This window comes from Paroedura picta, chromosome 2 (assembly GCF_049243985.1).
Source record: "Paroedura picta isolate Pp20150507F chromosome 2, Ppicta_v3.0, whole genome shotgun sequence".
Lineage (NCBI taxonomy): Eukaryota > Metazoa > Chordata > Lepidosauria > Squamata > Gekkonidae > Paroedura > Paroedura picta.
The window spans coordinates 56,512,462-56,528,293 of NC_135370.1; the positions used below are offsets into that span (position 1 = coordinate 56,512,462).

Here is a 15,832-nt window from a genome sequence, read left to right on the forward strand (position 1 = left end):
ATGTACACGGGAAACAGAATGTTATAGTAATTGATACAAATTGATTGAAACGAATACATTGTGCTGAACAGTTTGCTCAGTGTTTTAGTTTGTCTAGCAATGCATCAGTGAACACAGAACTTTCGTTAAACATCTTCCCACCAGTACAGAAGCAGCCCAGCAATTTTGGTCTTTCGTTTTATTTATTTAGGGGGAAAAAACTCATATACTGATGCTATAGCAATGCCATTTATCTGCACTCTGCTATCCCATTTATTACAAGTAAGGTATAGGCTTGAGTGTGTAAAATTGGACCCAATAGTACAGTTTTGGTTTGTGAAGTGTTATGCCTTATCTCAGGACAGGATAGGTCATGAACAATTAAACTTCCAAGAAGAGTCTGAAAATCACATCTTAAAACTAACATGTTTGGAACACTCTTTCTAAGCATGCAGGGTGCATAGCTTAGCAGGCTCAGTGGGTTCACCAAAGTATCAATATAAATTCTGAAATCCCATTTTCCTCAATTACATATATGCCATTTACTTGCATCGTATTACATTTCTTAATGGAGAGATGGTCCTGCAGTAGACGAATTAATTTAACATTTACAATCAATTGGCAAGCTGATCTTATAGGTCTTTCACTGGTACAGTGCACATATGACAACAGCTAAATGAAACGCTTATGTTTGTCAAGAATCAGCAATTTAGTACTTTGTCTTCCTTGGAACACAGAATCATAGAGTTGGAAGGGGCCATTCAGGCCATCTAGTCCAACCTCTGCTCAATGCAGGACCAGCCTAAAGCATCCTTGTTTGTGCATCTGCCGCTTTAAGACTGACAGATTGTGTGTTTGTGTGTGTGGGGGGGGGAATCACCACATCCCAAGGCCAATTCCACAGCTGAACTACTGAACTACTCTTAGACAGCCAATTCCACAGCTGAACTACTCTTATTGTTTTTTAAAAAAGGTCCCTAATGTCCATCTGACATTTTTCCATCAGTAATTTAACCCAGGGGTAGTCAAACTGCGGCCCTCCAGATGTCCATGGACTACAATTCCCATGAGCCCCTGCCAGTATCTGGTGGGCCACAGTTTGACTACCCCTGATTTAACGCCATTATTGTAAGTCCTATCTACTGCTGCCAAAAGGAACAGCTCCTTGCCTTTGTTGAAGCAACAACATTTAAAATACTTTAAGAGAGTAATCATGGACCCCCTTAGCCTTCTCCTTTACAGGGTGACTCATACAACTTGTAAACTCTACATCACACCTCTATTGTGAAGGGGAAAGAACCAGCTCTAGCACAGATGCACCAACACAATGATCTTCAACCCTTCCAGACCCAGGATCATCTTAAAACACCTATTAAACTGCAAGTGTATAAAAGCAAGTCAACTGACATCCAAATTATCTGACATGAAGAGGGGAAGTAACAGTTAATCTTTCTCCAGTGATCAGGTCAAGAATGTGAGCAGCAGGTTAAGAGATCTAGAGATAAAAGAAAACAAGCCAAATGCCAAGAAATAGACCCCAATAACCTATTATGCATTGAGAGGAAAGGCCGGGCTGGCGGCAGCATGACAGTAGGTCTAATCCCTACATATGCATGATGGTGCTGCCAATCCGGACCCCTCCCTGCCCTGACTCGCTGTAAGGCCTCTGATGGCCTGCAGCGATTGAATGCTTATTTTGCAATGTTCCCTTTTTTGCAATGGCCACCATTAGCGGCCAGGCTAGGCCAGCCTTGTGAACATGGGCCTATGTTACGGTGGCTGGAAGGGGAACAAAAACGTCCCACTCAGCTCTGCAGTGTTTCACAGTGCTGTAGGGTTGAATATATGTATATACATTCTCTTGCAATCCTGCCTTCCTGTAAAATAACCTACCCTTGCTCCCCCTGCGGCCAGCAGAACCTTTCTGCTGTGGCTGTGTTACCCAGGGGGATATATTTCGGCATATATATTTTTGTGATGCTGAAATGTGTCCCCCATGGAGACACAATAAATGGCAGAGTATGCTGCTCCACTGCAATGCACTGGCAGCGGCTTGATGCAGCCACTGCCCTGCATAATAGGTCAGCAAGGAACAAGCCAAATATAAGAGCTGTCTTGGATTCCTTTCTATAGCTGAATAGGAATAACCTCAGCTTGCTGTCTTCCTGCTCCAAGTTCACAAGGTAAAGCAGGATGTGAGGCATCTTGGTTATTTATGCAACAGGGTTTTCACAAAAAGCAGAGAGAGAGAGAGAGATTGCATAGCACTAGCATTTCAATGGCTGTTGGGTCATAGTGCTGGTGGAACATAAAAAGAGCCCTCCTGGATCAGACCAATGGCCCATCAAGTTCAGTATCCCTTCTCACACAGTGGCCACCCAATTCTTCTGGATGGCCAATAACCGGGAATAGAGCCTAACACCTCCCCCTGATGTTGCCTTCTGGTTCTCGGACTCAGAGACTTAGTGCCTCTGAATATGTAGGTTCCCCTCAGTCACCATGGATAGGATCTATCAATAGATTTATCCTCCATGAATCTGTCTAATCCCTCTTTCAAGCTTTTTATTCCTGTGGCCATCACTACATCTTCTGGCATCAAATTCCACATTGTAACCACTCTCTGTGTAAAGTAGATAATTTGGATGTCAGTTGACTTGCTATTATACAGTTGCAGTTTAATAGGTGTTTAAGTTGATCCTGGGTCTGGAAGGGTTGAAGATCATTGTGTTGGTGCATCTGTGCTAGAGCTGGTTCTTTCCCCTTCCTTTTGTCTGTCCTGAACAGACTACCCATCAGCTTCATTGGACACCCATTGTCAGGAACCAGGCTGAGCCAAGCCTGCAGAGTCAGTGATAAAGACACATCAGAGATCCAATAGTCAGTTGAAAATCCAAAGAGAGCTTTATTAAACAGAGTCCACAGAATGCTAAAGCCAGCCAAGATCATCCTAAGCAAAGATCTTGGTAATAACAAAGAACAATGAGTAACCCAGGGCAGATATAGAGCCCTGTTTATAAGGGAGGGGTACAAAGGCATTTTGGCGGGAGAGCGAAAGGGCACCAAAGGTGTCTAGGTTCACAGGATGCCAGATGGCTAGGAATCTAATCTGTTACATTGTTGCTGAGACTGAGCTGTCTCCACAAGGACACTTATAGTGAGACTGATACATCAACAATGGAAAACTCCCGCTGGGAAAAGAAGGGAGGCTTGGAGCCAGAAGGCAGATTTACAGGTTTATGGCCTCGAGTCTGCCAGGATGATGAGAAGAAACTTAGCTGGCATGAATCGGGGTTCATGACACCCATAAGTTCTAGTATTTTGAGAAGGAGAGGGGTAAAATATCTCCCAACTCTATGCATAATTGTATAAATATCTATCAGGTCCCCTCTTGGTCATCTCTTTTCTAAACTGGAAAGTCCCAGATTCTTCAACCTTTCCTTCTAGGGAAGGTTCTCCAATCCTCTACTTATCATGCTTGTCCTCCTCTGTACTTTTTCCAACTCTGCAATGCCCTTTTTGAGACACTGTGACCACAACTGTACCCAGTATTCCAAAAGACGCAGCACACTAGATCTATATGGTGGCATTACAATATTGGTCATTTTGTTTTCGGTCCCTCCTCTATTGTTCCCTAATGTAAAGTTTGCCTTTTTCACTGTTACAACACATATCACCACCCCACCTATACCTACACGGAAGACCCAGATATCCCATTGTGTTGACAACAGCCTGTTATGGCCAATCTTATGAACCTCAGTGATCCACAGGAACAACATTTCAAAGAACACAATGGGCTGTGAGATGGAAAATTAGCAGAAGTCATTGCTCCCCCCGCCCCAATCTTAGACTTTCTGTGCTGCTGTATACAGACTAGAGTACTGCAAACAAAACACCTAAGTAATCTTGTTCTTTTGAGTATTTAAATTACCTGTACACAGGACAAACAGGGATGTCTTCACATTCTCTTTCTTCAAACAAAGTGTCTGGGCATTCCTGTCCTCCATTGACAGCATCTTGAATGATAATCCTGTAGCGAGACTGTGTCGTTGTAGTAGAATTACCTGATTTTTAAAAGATGTAATAGAATGTATTTCTACAAACAGTTAATTCCATGCATTAGGCATCTTGCCTTTTACAGAAGTCACTAATTAGATATAACCAAAGGTAGGACCTAGTAAAACGTACAGTGTATCTGGAATTCTCATTATAAACACATTAATGTGAATAGGCCAAATGGAGAAGTATCTGTAGAACTTCTGACCCCATACATTTCCTCAGTAAAAAGCAAACAAACAAACATGTGGATATTCAGGGGGAAATGAGAGGATTTCATTCTTTGTGCATGTTGGTAGGAGGTTAGTGCAGCAGAGAAGAGACTGGTAAGGCAGGATCTCTTTTTGCAGAAACCATGCAGTGTTTCCCTGAGCAAGCCATGTGCTTAATAATTTCAAATAGTTTATTTGAAAAATGAAGTTAGGCATATAATTTCCTGGATCCCCTCCAGACCCTTATTTTAAAATAGAGATAATGTTTGCTATTTTCCCGTGCACCAATTTCGACAGTTTTAAAGACAAGTTACACAAACTGGTTAGAACAGCATTTCTCAATTTTTTTTAGCATTGAGAAACCCCTGAAACATTCTTCAGGCTTCAAGAAACCCTAGAAGTGGTGTGATCAAGCAGAATATGGTTGGGAAGTGTAGCCATGTACATGCTCACCTGGGGCCCCTCCACTTCCCACCGCCTCTAGGCCCAACATTGGCCATGGGTGGGGGAATCAACATGACTATATATGGTCATACCCATAAATGTTTAACCAATGTAAAAATATATAAAAAAATAATTAACTCCAACTCATTTGGGAAATCCTTCCAGAGCAATTAGGAATTCCAGGGTTTCATGAAAACCAGGGTGAAAAAGCTTGGGTTAGAAGATCAACATCACTTCTGAGTTCCTTAAATTTCCAGGGGCATGGCTTCCAGAACCAGAGAGTTAATGGCTTTTAATGTGTCCATCTCTGAAAACCTTTCTCATCTCATCAGCAATATATTCCAATATGGTATTATGACAAGAAGTAAAATAGTATTGCTACAGGGGTTCCAGTTCACACATGCATAAGTTTTCCCCCCCAACAAAACATGTTTATCTGACCAGTGGATAGCTGCAGACAAGTTCTCTCAGTCTTTGTCTCACTAGAGTGCCTTTAAAGGTTTTTCTTGGAAATGTATGGGTGAGAAAAAGGCCAGCAAAGATGCACCAAGGAATTTTGTTCCATCATGACAATGCACATGCTCATTCTTCAAGGGGAGCTAGAGCTGTACTATGAGAATTTCATTGGGAAACCTTACCCTAGCCACCCTATAGTCCTGATCTTGCTCCTTCAGGCCAATTCTGCCTGTGGGGGACACATTTCAGTGTCCCCATGGGGGACACATTTCAGTGGGGCACCCAGTCCACTGCTGAAATGTGTCCCCTGGGGGATGCAGCCACAGTGAACAGTTTCCAATGCATGGGGGGCAGTGGGGCCATTATTTTGCAGGAAGGTGGGATTGCATGAGAGCATACTACCACCTTCCTGAAAATTAAAAAAAAAGCACTATCCACTCCAAGGTGCCGCAAAGTGCTGCAAAACTTATCAGGGCATTTTTTGCCCACTCCTGGCCTCCATAGGATGTGGAGAAGCCAGGCCTAGAAGGCCCAGAAGTCTACACGGGCCTTCCGCAGATTGAGCTCTCAGTAGCCCTGCAACAGAAAAGGGAACGTGGATTCTTACACATTCCCTTAGCACAGGGCTACTCAGGGCCTGATCTGCAACAGGCCCAGGAGAGTGCTGGCTTGGCAGTGATGTCGTGTTGATATGGGGATTAGCCCCACATCCATATGAGCACCCTCCTGGCCTTTTCCACCCCCACAGAATTGTCATCAGAGGATTTTTTGTCCCCAAAACCCAAAGAACATTTAAAAGGACCCCAATTTGAGTCCTTCAAGGATGCCAAAACTTCCGTTTTGATGTGGTATAAGTAGAAAATAATTCTTTAGGGAAGAGTTAGAAACACTACCTTCGGAAGGGTATAGACTTAGATGAAGAATGTGTCGAGAAATAATAGCTTCACATTCTGATAATTTTGTTTAATAAAAGTTTCTACGATTTTGTTGCAATACTCTTTGACTTACCCACATATTTCTCCACTAGCGGAAATAAAAACTGAACATTATTTTTTTTATTTTTAATATTTTTCTTGACTATCTCCCCAAAGCAGTTCACAATACCCAAATACAAATAAATCTACTACGCTAATCAAAACAACAGTTAATACATATTCCTAATTTGTATTTTTTCCTTTATCTTAAAACATTGTCTTCAACTGAAAGAACTAACAATCAGCTTGTATTTTTCCTGACTACCAAATGATAGCTTCTCCTTTTCAACAGAAATTAAGGCAACTTGCACTTATTAGCAGACCAAAGAAAAGTTCAATTATGTTTACTTCAGAGGCCTTTCAAGTATTCATAATTTTTATTTGTAGATTTCTATTTGTGAAAAAGGGAGTGTAATTTTGCATAATATATTCTTTACAGTAGCCTTCTGATTTGCAAGGCTTCTTATCAATATCTTCCCATGATTTAATTTTTCCAGGATTCCAGGAAGCTTCCTGGTCGAAGAAAAACCAGGAGGAAATGCACATCTGTAGCAAATTCCACTAGCAGCTCATTACTGGGCACAGCCTATTGCTTCCATGTTCAAATGTTTGCTGAATTTTGAATTATACTTCATTTTACAAATCAATTTATGTGATTCAGTTAAAAAATGCCTGCTAATTCTATCTCATTCTCTATTATTTATATCCCCACACTTGCCTTATCTTTCAGATTTTTCAGTTATGTATAAAATGCAAATTTTAGCGATAAGCAATGCCACATTATGCCTAAGCCCATTGACTGTGTTTAGGTTTGCACTCTCTGTATTCCAGAGGCAAAATATGTATTCTTTCTTAGTAACTTCCATCAAAAACAAATTAGAACTTTAATAGGTAAAATGATACATGACATGGAAAGGAGCATTCTCGACATTACACTTTCAATCCCTGTTTTAAATTTATTTTTCCCCATAATCATGCTATTTCTTTTACCTCAGAGTCATCAGCATACACTGAAGCTGTATAAGAATGCTTTTCTAAGAAGCTTGACTGATGACATTTAAATGAAGGGCAAAAAATAGGTGGGAAAGTTGGATGTGGATTTTCCAGCTCATTTCCAAGTATTTCATCTGACAAAATATGTTTGTTTCACTGCCAGAGTCTAATTAACTTTTTTTTTCCATTGGCTATTTGCTTAAATCCTATTATGCTGGTCCAGATTTAATTTTTCATCTGGCATTTGATACTTGTTCTTGTTTATCTGAAGCTTAAGCATTCGTCTACTTATCACTGTTATTATACAAACTCTTTATGCATATATATCACAGTGATGTCAAAGCTTCCAAATGTGCTGCATTTAGAATTGGACAGCACAAATTAAAGGATCTGCACTCAAGCCCTCTCAATAACAAATCCAGTGAGCAACCAAATCCCCACAATTCACTTTTTAATTTAGAACCATATTAAAATAATAAAGAAATTAAATAATTGATTCGGCATTTTTTTCAAGTGTACAGGATTATCCAATATACAGAGTAATTTACTAGTTAATTTATTCCACTTATTCAGACACTGTTCATTAAAAGTATACACAATAAACCTCTAATTAAAATACTATTCATTATTTTTTAAAGGACCTGGGAAATCTACCAGAAGCTAAGCACATTGTAGTTCACCAACAGAATTTTTTGAAAGGACAAAGAATATGAGAGTAAAGATATTAACAAGTATAACTTTTGTCCAGAGAGTTAATTAGATATAAAATTTGCCATTATAAATATCAGTGGAACACTCTGCATAAAGCACATATAAGAACCATACTGGGGGAAAGCTTATCTAGTAAGAAACTGCATTTTTAATTACATTGGTATAGCTGCTGTGTTTTAGTTTGGAAAAGAAAATATGATTCTCTTGTGTGCTCACTGTTTTTTTTTAACTCACTGATGAAAACATGAAACCTATCCCCCCTCCCCAATTTCTAAAACTTGCTGTCGTTTTACTACTCTGTGCAAAGTATTTTTCCCCCAGTAAAGGTTAAGTCAAAGATTATGACCTTGGGTGGCAAGCGTTTCATTTGATATTCGGCACAAAAACATTACCATCATATTCCACAACCTTTCCTACCAAATCACTGAACACGTTGAAAGGCTGGGCAATGAATAGTTTTCATTTTCAAAACTGAAGTACTGAGAACAACTTCACACTAAAACTGATTTACATTATATTATTTGGATCTGTTTCAATATCTCAACCATACCATTCTCAAAAGGTGATTCAACCAAACAGCTATGCTTAGGTAATGTTAAGCTAACTCATTTTTAGCCAGATTAAAAAAGAAAAAAACAGCTTTTAAATAATGCAATAATGTAAACCCAGACCTTTAATGTCAAAACAGGTATTTATGTTATCTGGTTGGTCTCATGAGAATTTCTAGGTTTCCATCTGAATAGTGAACATGAAGAAATTGGGCTTGGGCTGTCTACCTGAATGCTACAAGTTGTGTTATTGCAGTAGGCCATTGCATCAGTCAGACTACAACATACATATAAGCAGTTAACAAATGTTAACTGGTTTGCCTGCCTTTCTATGACAATGCTGGATCTAGAAGCTGTGCATGCTCTTGAGAAGCTTGTGCTAGTTTTTGAACCAATTAGTCAAAGCAAAGTCAAATTTGCCATTCAGATGCTGAAAATGCATTATGAAACCCCAATTTAAAGGAACTAAGCAAAAATGAGATCAACAGTAGGAGCAGCAGCAGCAGTAACAGATGGCATTGTGATATGAACACGGAGATGCTTCAGAATGAAAGCTCAGATAAAGTTTGAAGGGTTTTCCAGATCACTGTCTCAAGACACAGGAGTCTACAGATCACTGTATCCCCATGCGATGAACTGCATGTTTAAAAGCTTAGAAGTGCTGAGTAAACAGATAAAGGATTGAGAAGGGTTAATTTTTCACAGAGACAAGAGGCTGCTCCAAAAAATCTTAATGGGTAACCATTAGTTGAACAAAAAAGACTTCTGAACAGGATGCTGAGGAGAATTCAGTCTGATTTCAGCCTTAGATGAGAAGAATTGAGTAGGAGTGTGCATTTGATGAAACCAAGCAGGAAAAAATACCTCCGAAATACCTTACCAGTATTTTTAAGGTATTATTAGCCCAAATAAAAGCCACATTTTCTGGTCTTTATTTGGGGATATTCAGCTATACATCAGCTGGGGCAGTTGAAAGTGAGAGCTCCTGATGCCCCAGCTGATCCTCTCGGGTCTGCATGTAGTTGCAAGTGACCTCCACGCTGCACACAGATCTCGTGTACAACAAAGGGTTAGGCTGGTTTTTATTTTTATTTTTTTCATCTTGAGTCTGCTGGACCTAAAAAAAAAATTGGTACTTTTCAGAAATACCATTCCCCACCCCCCTTTTCAATAGAAATAACTTGGGGGGAATTTTTATTTTGGCACACCCCTAAAGTCGAGTGCTGAGAGTTTCAGTATTCAGCCCTGGCTGAGAGTAGTTTAACACAGACAGGGGAACAGGAAGAAGTTTGGGAAGTAGGCAAAGACTCCCATTTGGGCCAAAGAAAGGGGACAGATCATCTAGTGAAAGTAGAAGTTCCCTACTCTGTCAAGCAGGGAGTTAATCCTTTTTATGGTGTGGTAAGAAACTACTTTTAGAGAATTTAAGAGTCAGTTTAAAACTTAGGTATTGGTATTTCAAGAGAAAGGGTTTGAGTGTTGGAAAAAGAGTATTAGCCTTCTGGAAACCAAAATAGTCAATGACTATTCAAAAAATTGTACTAGAGTGTTTGGGAAAACACTGGAACAAAAGCCTCTAAACATAAAGATTTAAGTAACTGTGAATAGCTTAAGAAACTCTCATTACCCTGAAATACAAGAATTAAAGTCTGTGCATGTACTAATTTTACTCCAGAGTTATCTATATTACGTTACCTCAGAAATGTCAACCCCCTTGATTTCATCTGACCTTTCCCCCTCTGTGTTGAATAAAATATTTTGTTAATTTTGAACTTCAAAAATTCACAAGTGCCATTTTCAGTGGTTTAAGTTAAGGGGTGATTACGACCCTTTTCTCAGGTTCCTGGACTGAGCCAGCAGTAAAATATTATACTAACACAGGGTGAGGCAGCAAAATTCTTTAGGAAAAAAGATAATAGACCACTAAGATTGCTCAATCAAAAAGGGGGAAACAGAAGAAAAAATCTTGCCTCTGAGGGAGGGAAGTAGACAGGACTGTCAAACAGCGTGAGCCACAGGAAACGTTTAAACTATGGAAACACTCTGCATGTTAACAGTGCAATCCTTATTCTTGGGAATGAGACCCACTGAATAGGCCTGATATTATTCTGAGTAGACTTCCTTATGGTGGCACTCCAGTTTTGATCATCATGTGTATTTTATCCAATAAGAAATGCATAGGTTAGAACAGGGGTAGTCAAACTGCGGCCCTCCAGATGTCCATGGACTACAATTCCCAGGAGCCCTTGCCAGCATTCGCTGGGTTAGAACTTAAGCAAAGAGAATCCTGGAATTGAGGTCCCAACAACAGTCCAGGTCTGCCTAGCTTGCGGAAGTGCCATTCCATTTCCTTTGGGCACTGTGTCCTTTCTTAGCTTATACAAGCAGAGACTTATGTTCTTAACTAATTTTGTAAAGAGCTTAAAAACTACAGGATTACAGATTAATGATCCTGTCATTTCAACATATCAGGTTGTGATTTAAAGTTTATGGCAAACAGTTACCCAGCATGCACTACTTGGGTAGCAGCAGTACAATTTGGTATCAATATAATGAAAGTTGATACATAGAATCAAAATGTCTGACTGGAAAATCCATAATTTCTGCATACACTTGCTACTATTAAAAGCACAACAGTTTATGATCAGTCCTGATTTTAAAGCTGGCTAAGAAGATTTATGGTAGAAGGTGAACAACATTTTCAGATTTTACCTACTCTCTTTTGCAGAAGCTTACCATGTTGACAAACTGTGGGACAACTTGTCCATTCACTGAAAGGAGTCACCACACAATCTTTTTTGCACAGGAGCAGACATGGCTGGACCGTTTCTGGCCTGATGGATTCTGGGCACCTGTCAAAATACATGGAAATGTAACATATGAGGAACCGGGAAAAGGACAAAAATATTTAGAGGGAGAAACATTCAAGTAAACAATTGAAGATTCCTATGAAACATTTAGTATTTTAAATGATTTTAAAAGAAAAAGCAAGAAACCGTTACAGGGACAAGTCTTGAGTGCATTAATGTCATTAAACCGGGGCTCGTAAATTGTATTTCCCCATGTTTGCCTCACCTCCAGTGTCAAGTGAGAGCAAGAGTGCAAGTGAGAATTCAGTAAGCTACAAACTCAGTGGATATTGCAAAGCTAATGAAGTTCTTTTGTTTACCAGCAAGGCTGATTCAATTACTATATTGGCATCTTCATTATTTTGTTATTATTCTAATGTATGTTGTTGTACAGATCACAGACTTGTGAGTGTTATTCATTTTCTTGTAAACGTAAAGTAACAGACACATTTTCCATCAACTAATGGCACAGTTTATGATATATTGTTGAAACACAGTCAAAATCCATTACAGTTCTTTAAAAAAAACTGTTTTTCATTATTCATTAAGTAGTAGTATTTCTGTTTTGTTTCTGCTTTCTGTCTCCCAGGCACTCCAAGACAGATCAACCTGAAAATTGGCATATCCTTTGGTATGGAATGATAGAACAGAGTTTTACAGTGCAATCTTAAGTAGAGTTACACATTTCAGGGAGCTTAGAAGGTATACTTCTGTTAAGGATTCCATTCTCTAGAGCAGGCTTTCTCAACCAGGATTTTGTGAAACCCTGGGGTTTCTTGGTGGTCCTGGAAGGGTTTCCTGAATGGGTGGGAGCTAATTAATATTTTATATATTTTTTTTAAATTTGTTAAACATTTATTGGGTGATATGACTATATATGGTCATGCCAACCCACCCACCCCCTGGAGGGAGTGGGAAGAGGGGGGGCCTCAAATGGGCACCTACACAGCTATTCTTCCAGACCATATTCTTCATGATCATGCTAGTTCTGGGCTTTCTTGAAGGATGAAGAATGTTTCAAAGATTTTCACAGTTATGCACAGGAAGCATATGATAATATGTTATGCAGCCAAGTTGTTATAATGGTAATGCAGACATCTATATTTTATTGGCTACCAGGTTTCGCAACAAGTACCTTCAATATTCATTTGGCAGATTTGGATACTATCTCCTATACCCTTTGTTAAGTTGTCCTGAAAAGGACTTTTTGCTTGCTTGCTTGATTTCATGTGTGTAATGTAGCCAGGAGATCCAACAATTGTTTGGCAGCCCGAAGTTCCAGCTGTTTAGTGTTATCCAGGGTGCCTCACAAGTAGGTGAGCTAGAATTGCACTCCAAAATTTCACACAAATTGTTGATGATGTTCAGGCAAAATCCCAGATGTGACATCAGAAGTCAACTCGTGCCTTAGAAATTAGCAACAATAAATTAGTGTTGATGGACGTGATAATGTCACATCCAAATTTTTGTACAGATGTGATCTCTTTATGTAGTGGAGACTCACATCTGTACCTTGCCCCAACTGTACGTTTGAGAATTCAGAAGAATCAGTAACTCATACAGTGGGTTACAGATTATGAGTGGATGAGTAGAAGAGATTGTTTCAATGCTTGGCTCTTGTGGCCCTTTCTTGCATGCCCAGGGAAATGCTGATCACCACTTTGGGGTCAGGAGGTGAATTTCTTCCAGCCCACACAGACCAGGGGTTCTGTATTTTGTGTGTGTGTGTGGGGGGGGGCATCATCTTATCATTGAATTGGGATTACTGTGAGTGGACAGGTAGTTGTGAGTTTCTTGCATTCTATATGATTCAAGGTGGGAAACCAGTCCTCTTTTATTAAGAAGTCCTTACATATTCTGCTGCAAGAATACTTTCATTTGTGGATTTTTGCTGTCCCTCCCCACCAGCTGTGAGCTCATCTTTTATCAGTACTCTGCAGCCTAATAATCTTTGACTGCTAAGTTTAAACCTTTCTTTCCAGTCCTTCAATCTACAATATAGCTATGCAAATAAAATTCATATGTCACAGTTCCTAATATGAATTATGTGAAGGAGGGAAAGGGGGCAAACAGTCTCTGATGAATGACATCAGCTGTTCTAAGATGGGACAGTAAGAAAGAATTAATCTCTCAAAGTCTCAATTTCCATGTAGATAGATTGCTGACGGAACACCCACTACTAAAAGAAACATCCCACCCATCAGTACCTTAATCACTGATCCTTTAAACTATGGTAACCTCGGTATATTAATGATAAAGCACACAGGCTTCTTCAGTAGATACTCATGTGTAATATATAATATCATCCAATAAAAAGTTTTTTTCTTAATCAATCCAAGTGAAACAGAGAAATGGAGCCTTTTCATAAGTAAATATATTGTTCTTGGAAGAATTCTCAGTTATAATGTCTGGGTTTTTTTTTGGGGGGGAGGGGTTGTTTCCATTATCTGTTTGGAATGTAAACCTATTGAAATTTATTTCTAGGTTCTATTCATTTTTCTACCCACTTGGAAGTCTGTAAAATAGAAATTGAATTTCGCTCTTGCCTTCTTCAAAGTAATAGGAAGGAAAATCCTCATTTCATAAATGCGGCACAGTAATGCAAATTGAATATTTATGCAGATACATAAATCTTATTTTTGAAGTTACCCCGCGGTTAAGCAATGCCATGGCAGGTTTTAAAGAAGGACTGGATGTTTAAATTTTCATAACTAGCCAAACGTGATAGAATAAGCCGGTCCAGTCTCAAACCATCATTCTGTTCATTATTGTAATTAATTTCTAGCAATTCCTACCATAGCCTCAAGCCGTGTAAGCTCTGCACGGGTTAAGAAGGATCAAGAGCTGAGAGCTTACAGAAGGATGAGGAACTAAGTCCATCTTCAGCATGCAGAGGAGGGAACAAACACGTTCATGATTCAATGCTTTCTGGATCAGGGACATCTGTAGTTCCTGCTGTAAGATCCAATCAAGGTATGACATTTGTTTGCATATTACGTCTGTTCCAAATATTGCAGTGGAGCATTCTCATTCTGGTTCCCCTTGCCTTCAAGCTCACAGCTATGCTTACAAGTCCATGGGTTTCCTACAGTTCTTCAAAATCATAGAATCATAGAATCATAGAATCATAGAGTTGGAAGGGGCCATACAGGCCATCTAGTCCAACCCCCTGCTCAACGCAGGATTAGCCCTAAGCATCCTAAAACATCCAAGAAAAGTGTGTATCCAACCTTTGCTTGAAGACTTCCAGTGAGGGGGAGCTCACCACCTCCTTAGGCAGCCTATTCCACTGCTGAACTACTCTGACTGTGAAAAACTTTTTCCTGATATCTAGCCTATATCGTTGTACTTGAAGTTTAAACCCATTACTGCGTGTCCTCTCCTCTGCAGCCAGCAGAAACAGCATCCTGCCCTCCTCCAAGTGACAACCTTTCAAATACTTAAAGAGGGCTATCATGTCCCCTCTCAACCTCCTTTTCTCCAGGCTGAACATTCCCAAGTCCCTCAACCTATCTTCATAGGGCTTGGTCCCTTGGCCCCAGATCATCTTCGTCACTCTCCTCTGTACCCTTTCAATTTTATCTACGTCCTTCTTGAAGTGAGGCCTCCAGAACTGCACACAGTACTCCAGGTGTGGTCTGACCAGTGCCGTATACAATGGGACTATGACATCTTGTGATTTTGATGTGATGCCTCTGTTGATACAGCCCAAAATGGCATTTGCCTTTTTTACCGCTGCATCACACTGCCTGCTCATGTTTAGTTTACAATCCACAAGTACCCCAAGGTCTCGTTCACACACAGTGCTACCTAGAAGCGTATCCCCCATCCAGTAGGCATGCTTTTCATTTTTCTGACCCAGATGCAGAACTTTACACTTATCTTTATTAAATTGCATCTTGTTCTCATTTGCCCATTTTTCCATTGTGTTCAGATCTCGTTGAACTCTGTCTCTATCTTCCGGAGTATTTGCCAGTCCTCCCAATTTGGTGTCATCTGCAAACTTGATGAGTAGTCCCTCCACCCCCTCATCTAGATCATTAATAAATATGTTAAAAAGTACCGGGCCGAGCACCGAACCCTGAGGTACCCCGCTACTCACCTCTCTCCAGTCTGATGAAACACCATTGACAACAACTCTTTGAGTGCGGTTCTCTAACCAATTCCCTATCCACCTAACTATCTGAAAATCCAGATTGCAGTCCTTCAACCTATCCATCAGAACATCATGGGGAACCTTGTCAAAAGCTTTACTAAAATCCAAGTAAATGACATCAACCGAATTTCCCCGATCCAGCAAACCTGTTACTTGGTCAAAAAAGGAAACTAGGTTGGTCTGGCAGGACCTGTTGGAGACAAATCCATGCTAACTTCCTTGGATCACCAAATTGTCCTCCAGATGTTTGCAGATCGCTCCCTTTAATATCTGCTCCATTATCTTCCCCACAACAGAGGTCAGACTCACTGGTCTGTAGTTTCCCGGGTCATCCTTCCTCCCTTTTTTGAAGATCGGAATAACGTTTGCTCTTTTCCAGTCCTCCGGGACATCTCCAGTCCTTAAAGAGGTTCCGAAGATGATGGACAAGGGCTGTGCAAGTTCTCTGGAAAGTTCT

The 15,832-nt window shown here is 40.0% G+C and overlaps 1 protein-coding gene across 4 annotated transcripts in view; it reads right to left on the reverse strand.

The window, feature by feature from the left end:
* Positions 1-15,832, reverse strand: part of THSD7B (thrombospondin type 1 domain containing 7B) — a 702,862-nt gene that overhangs the window by 223,572 nt on the left and 463,458 nt on the right. For all 4 annotated transcript variants that reach the window (XM_077320192.1, XM_077320193.1, XM_077320190.1 and 1 more), the window contains 2 exons: positions 11,107-11,222; positions 3,908-4,040 (listed from right to left, as the gene is read on the reverse strand). In XM_077320192.1, the coding sequence (XP_077176307.1) occupies positions 3,908-4,040; positions 11,107-11,222 (249 nt within the window). The remainder of the gene's footprint in view (positions 1-3,907; positions 4,041-11,106; positions 11,223-15,832) is intronic.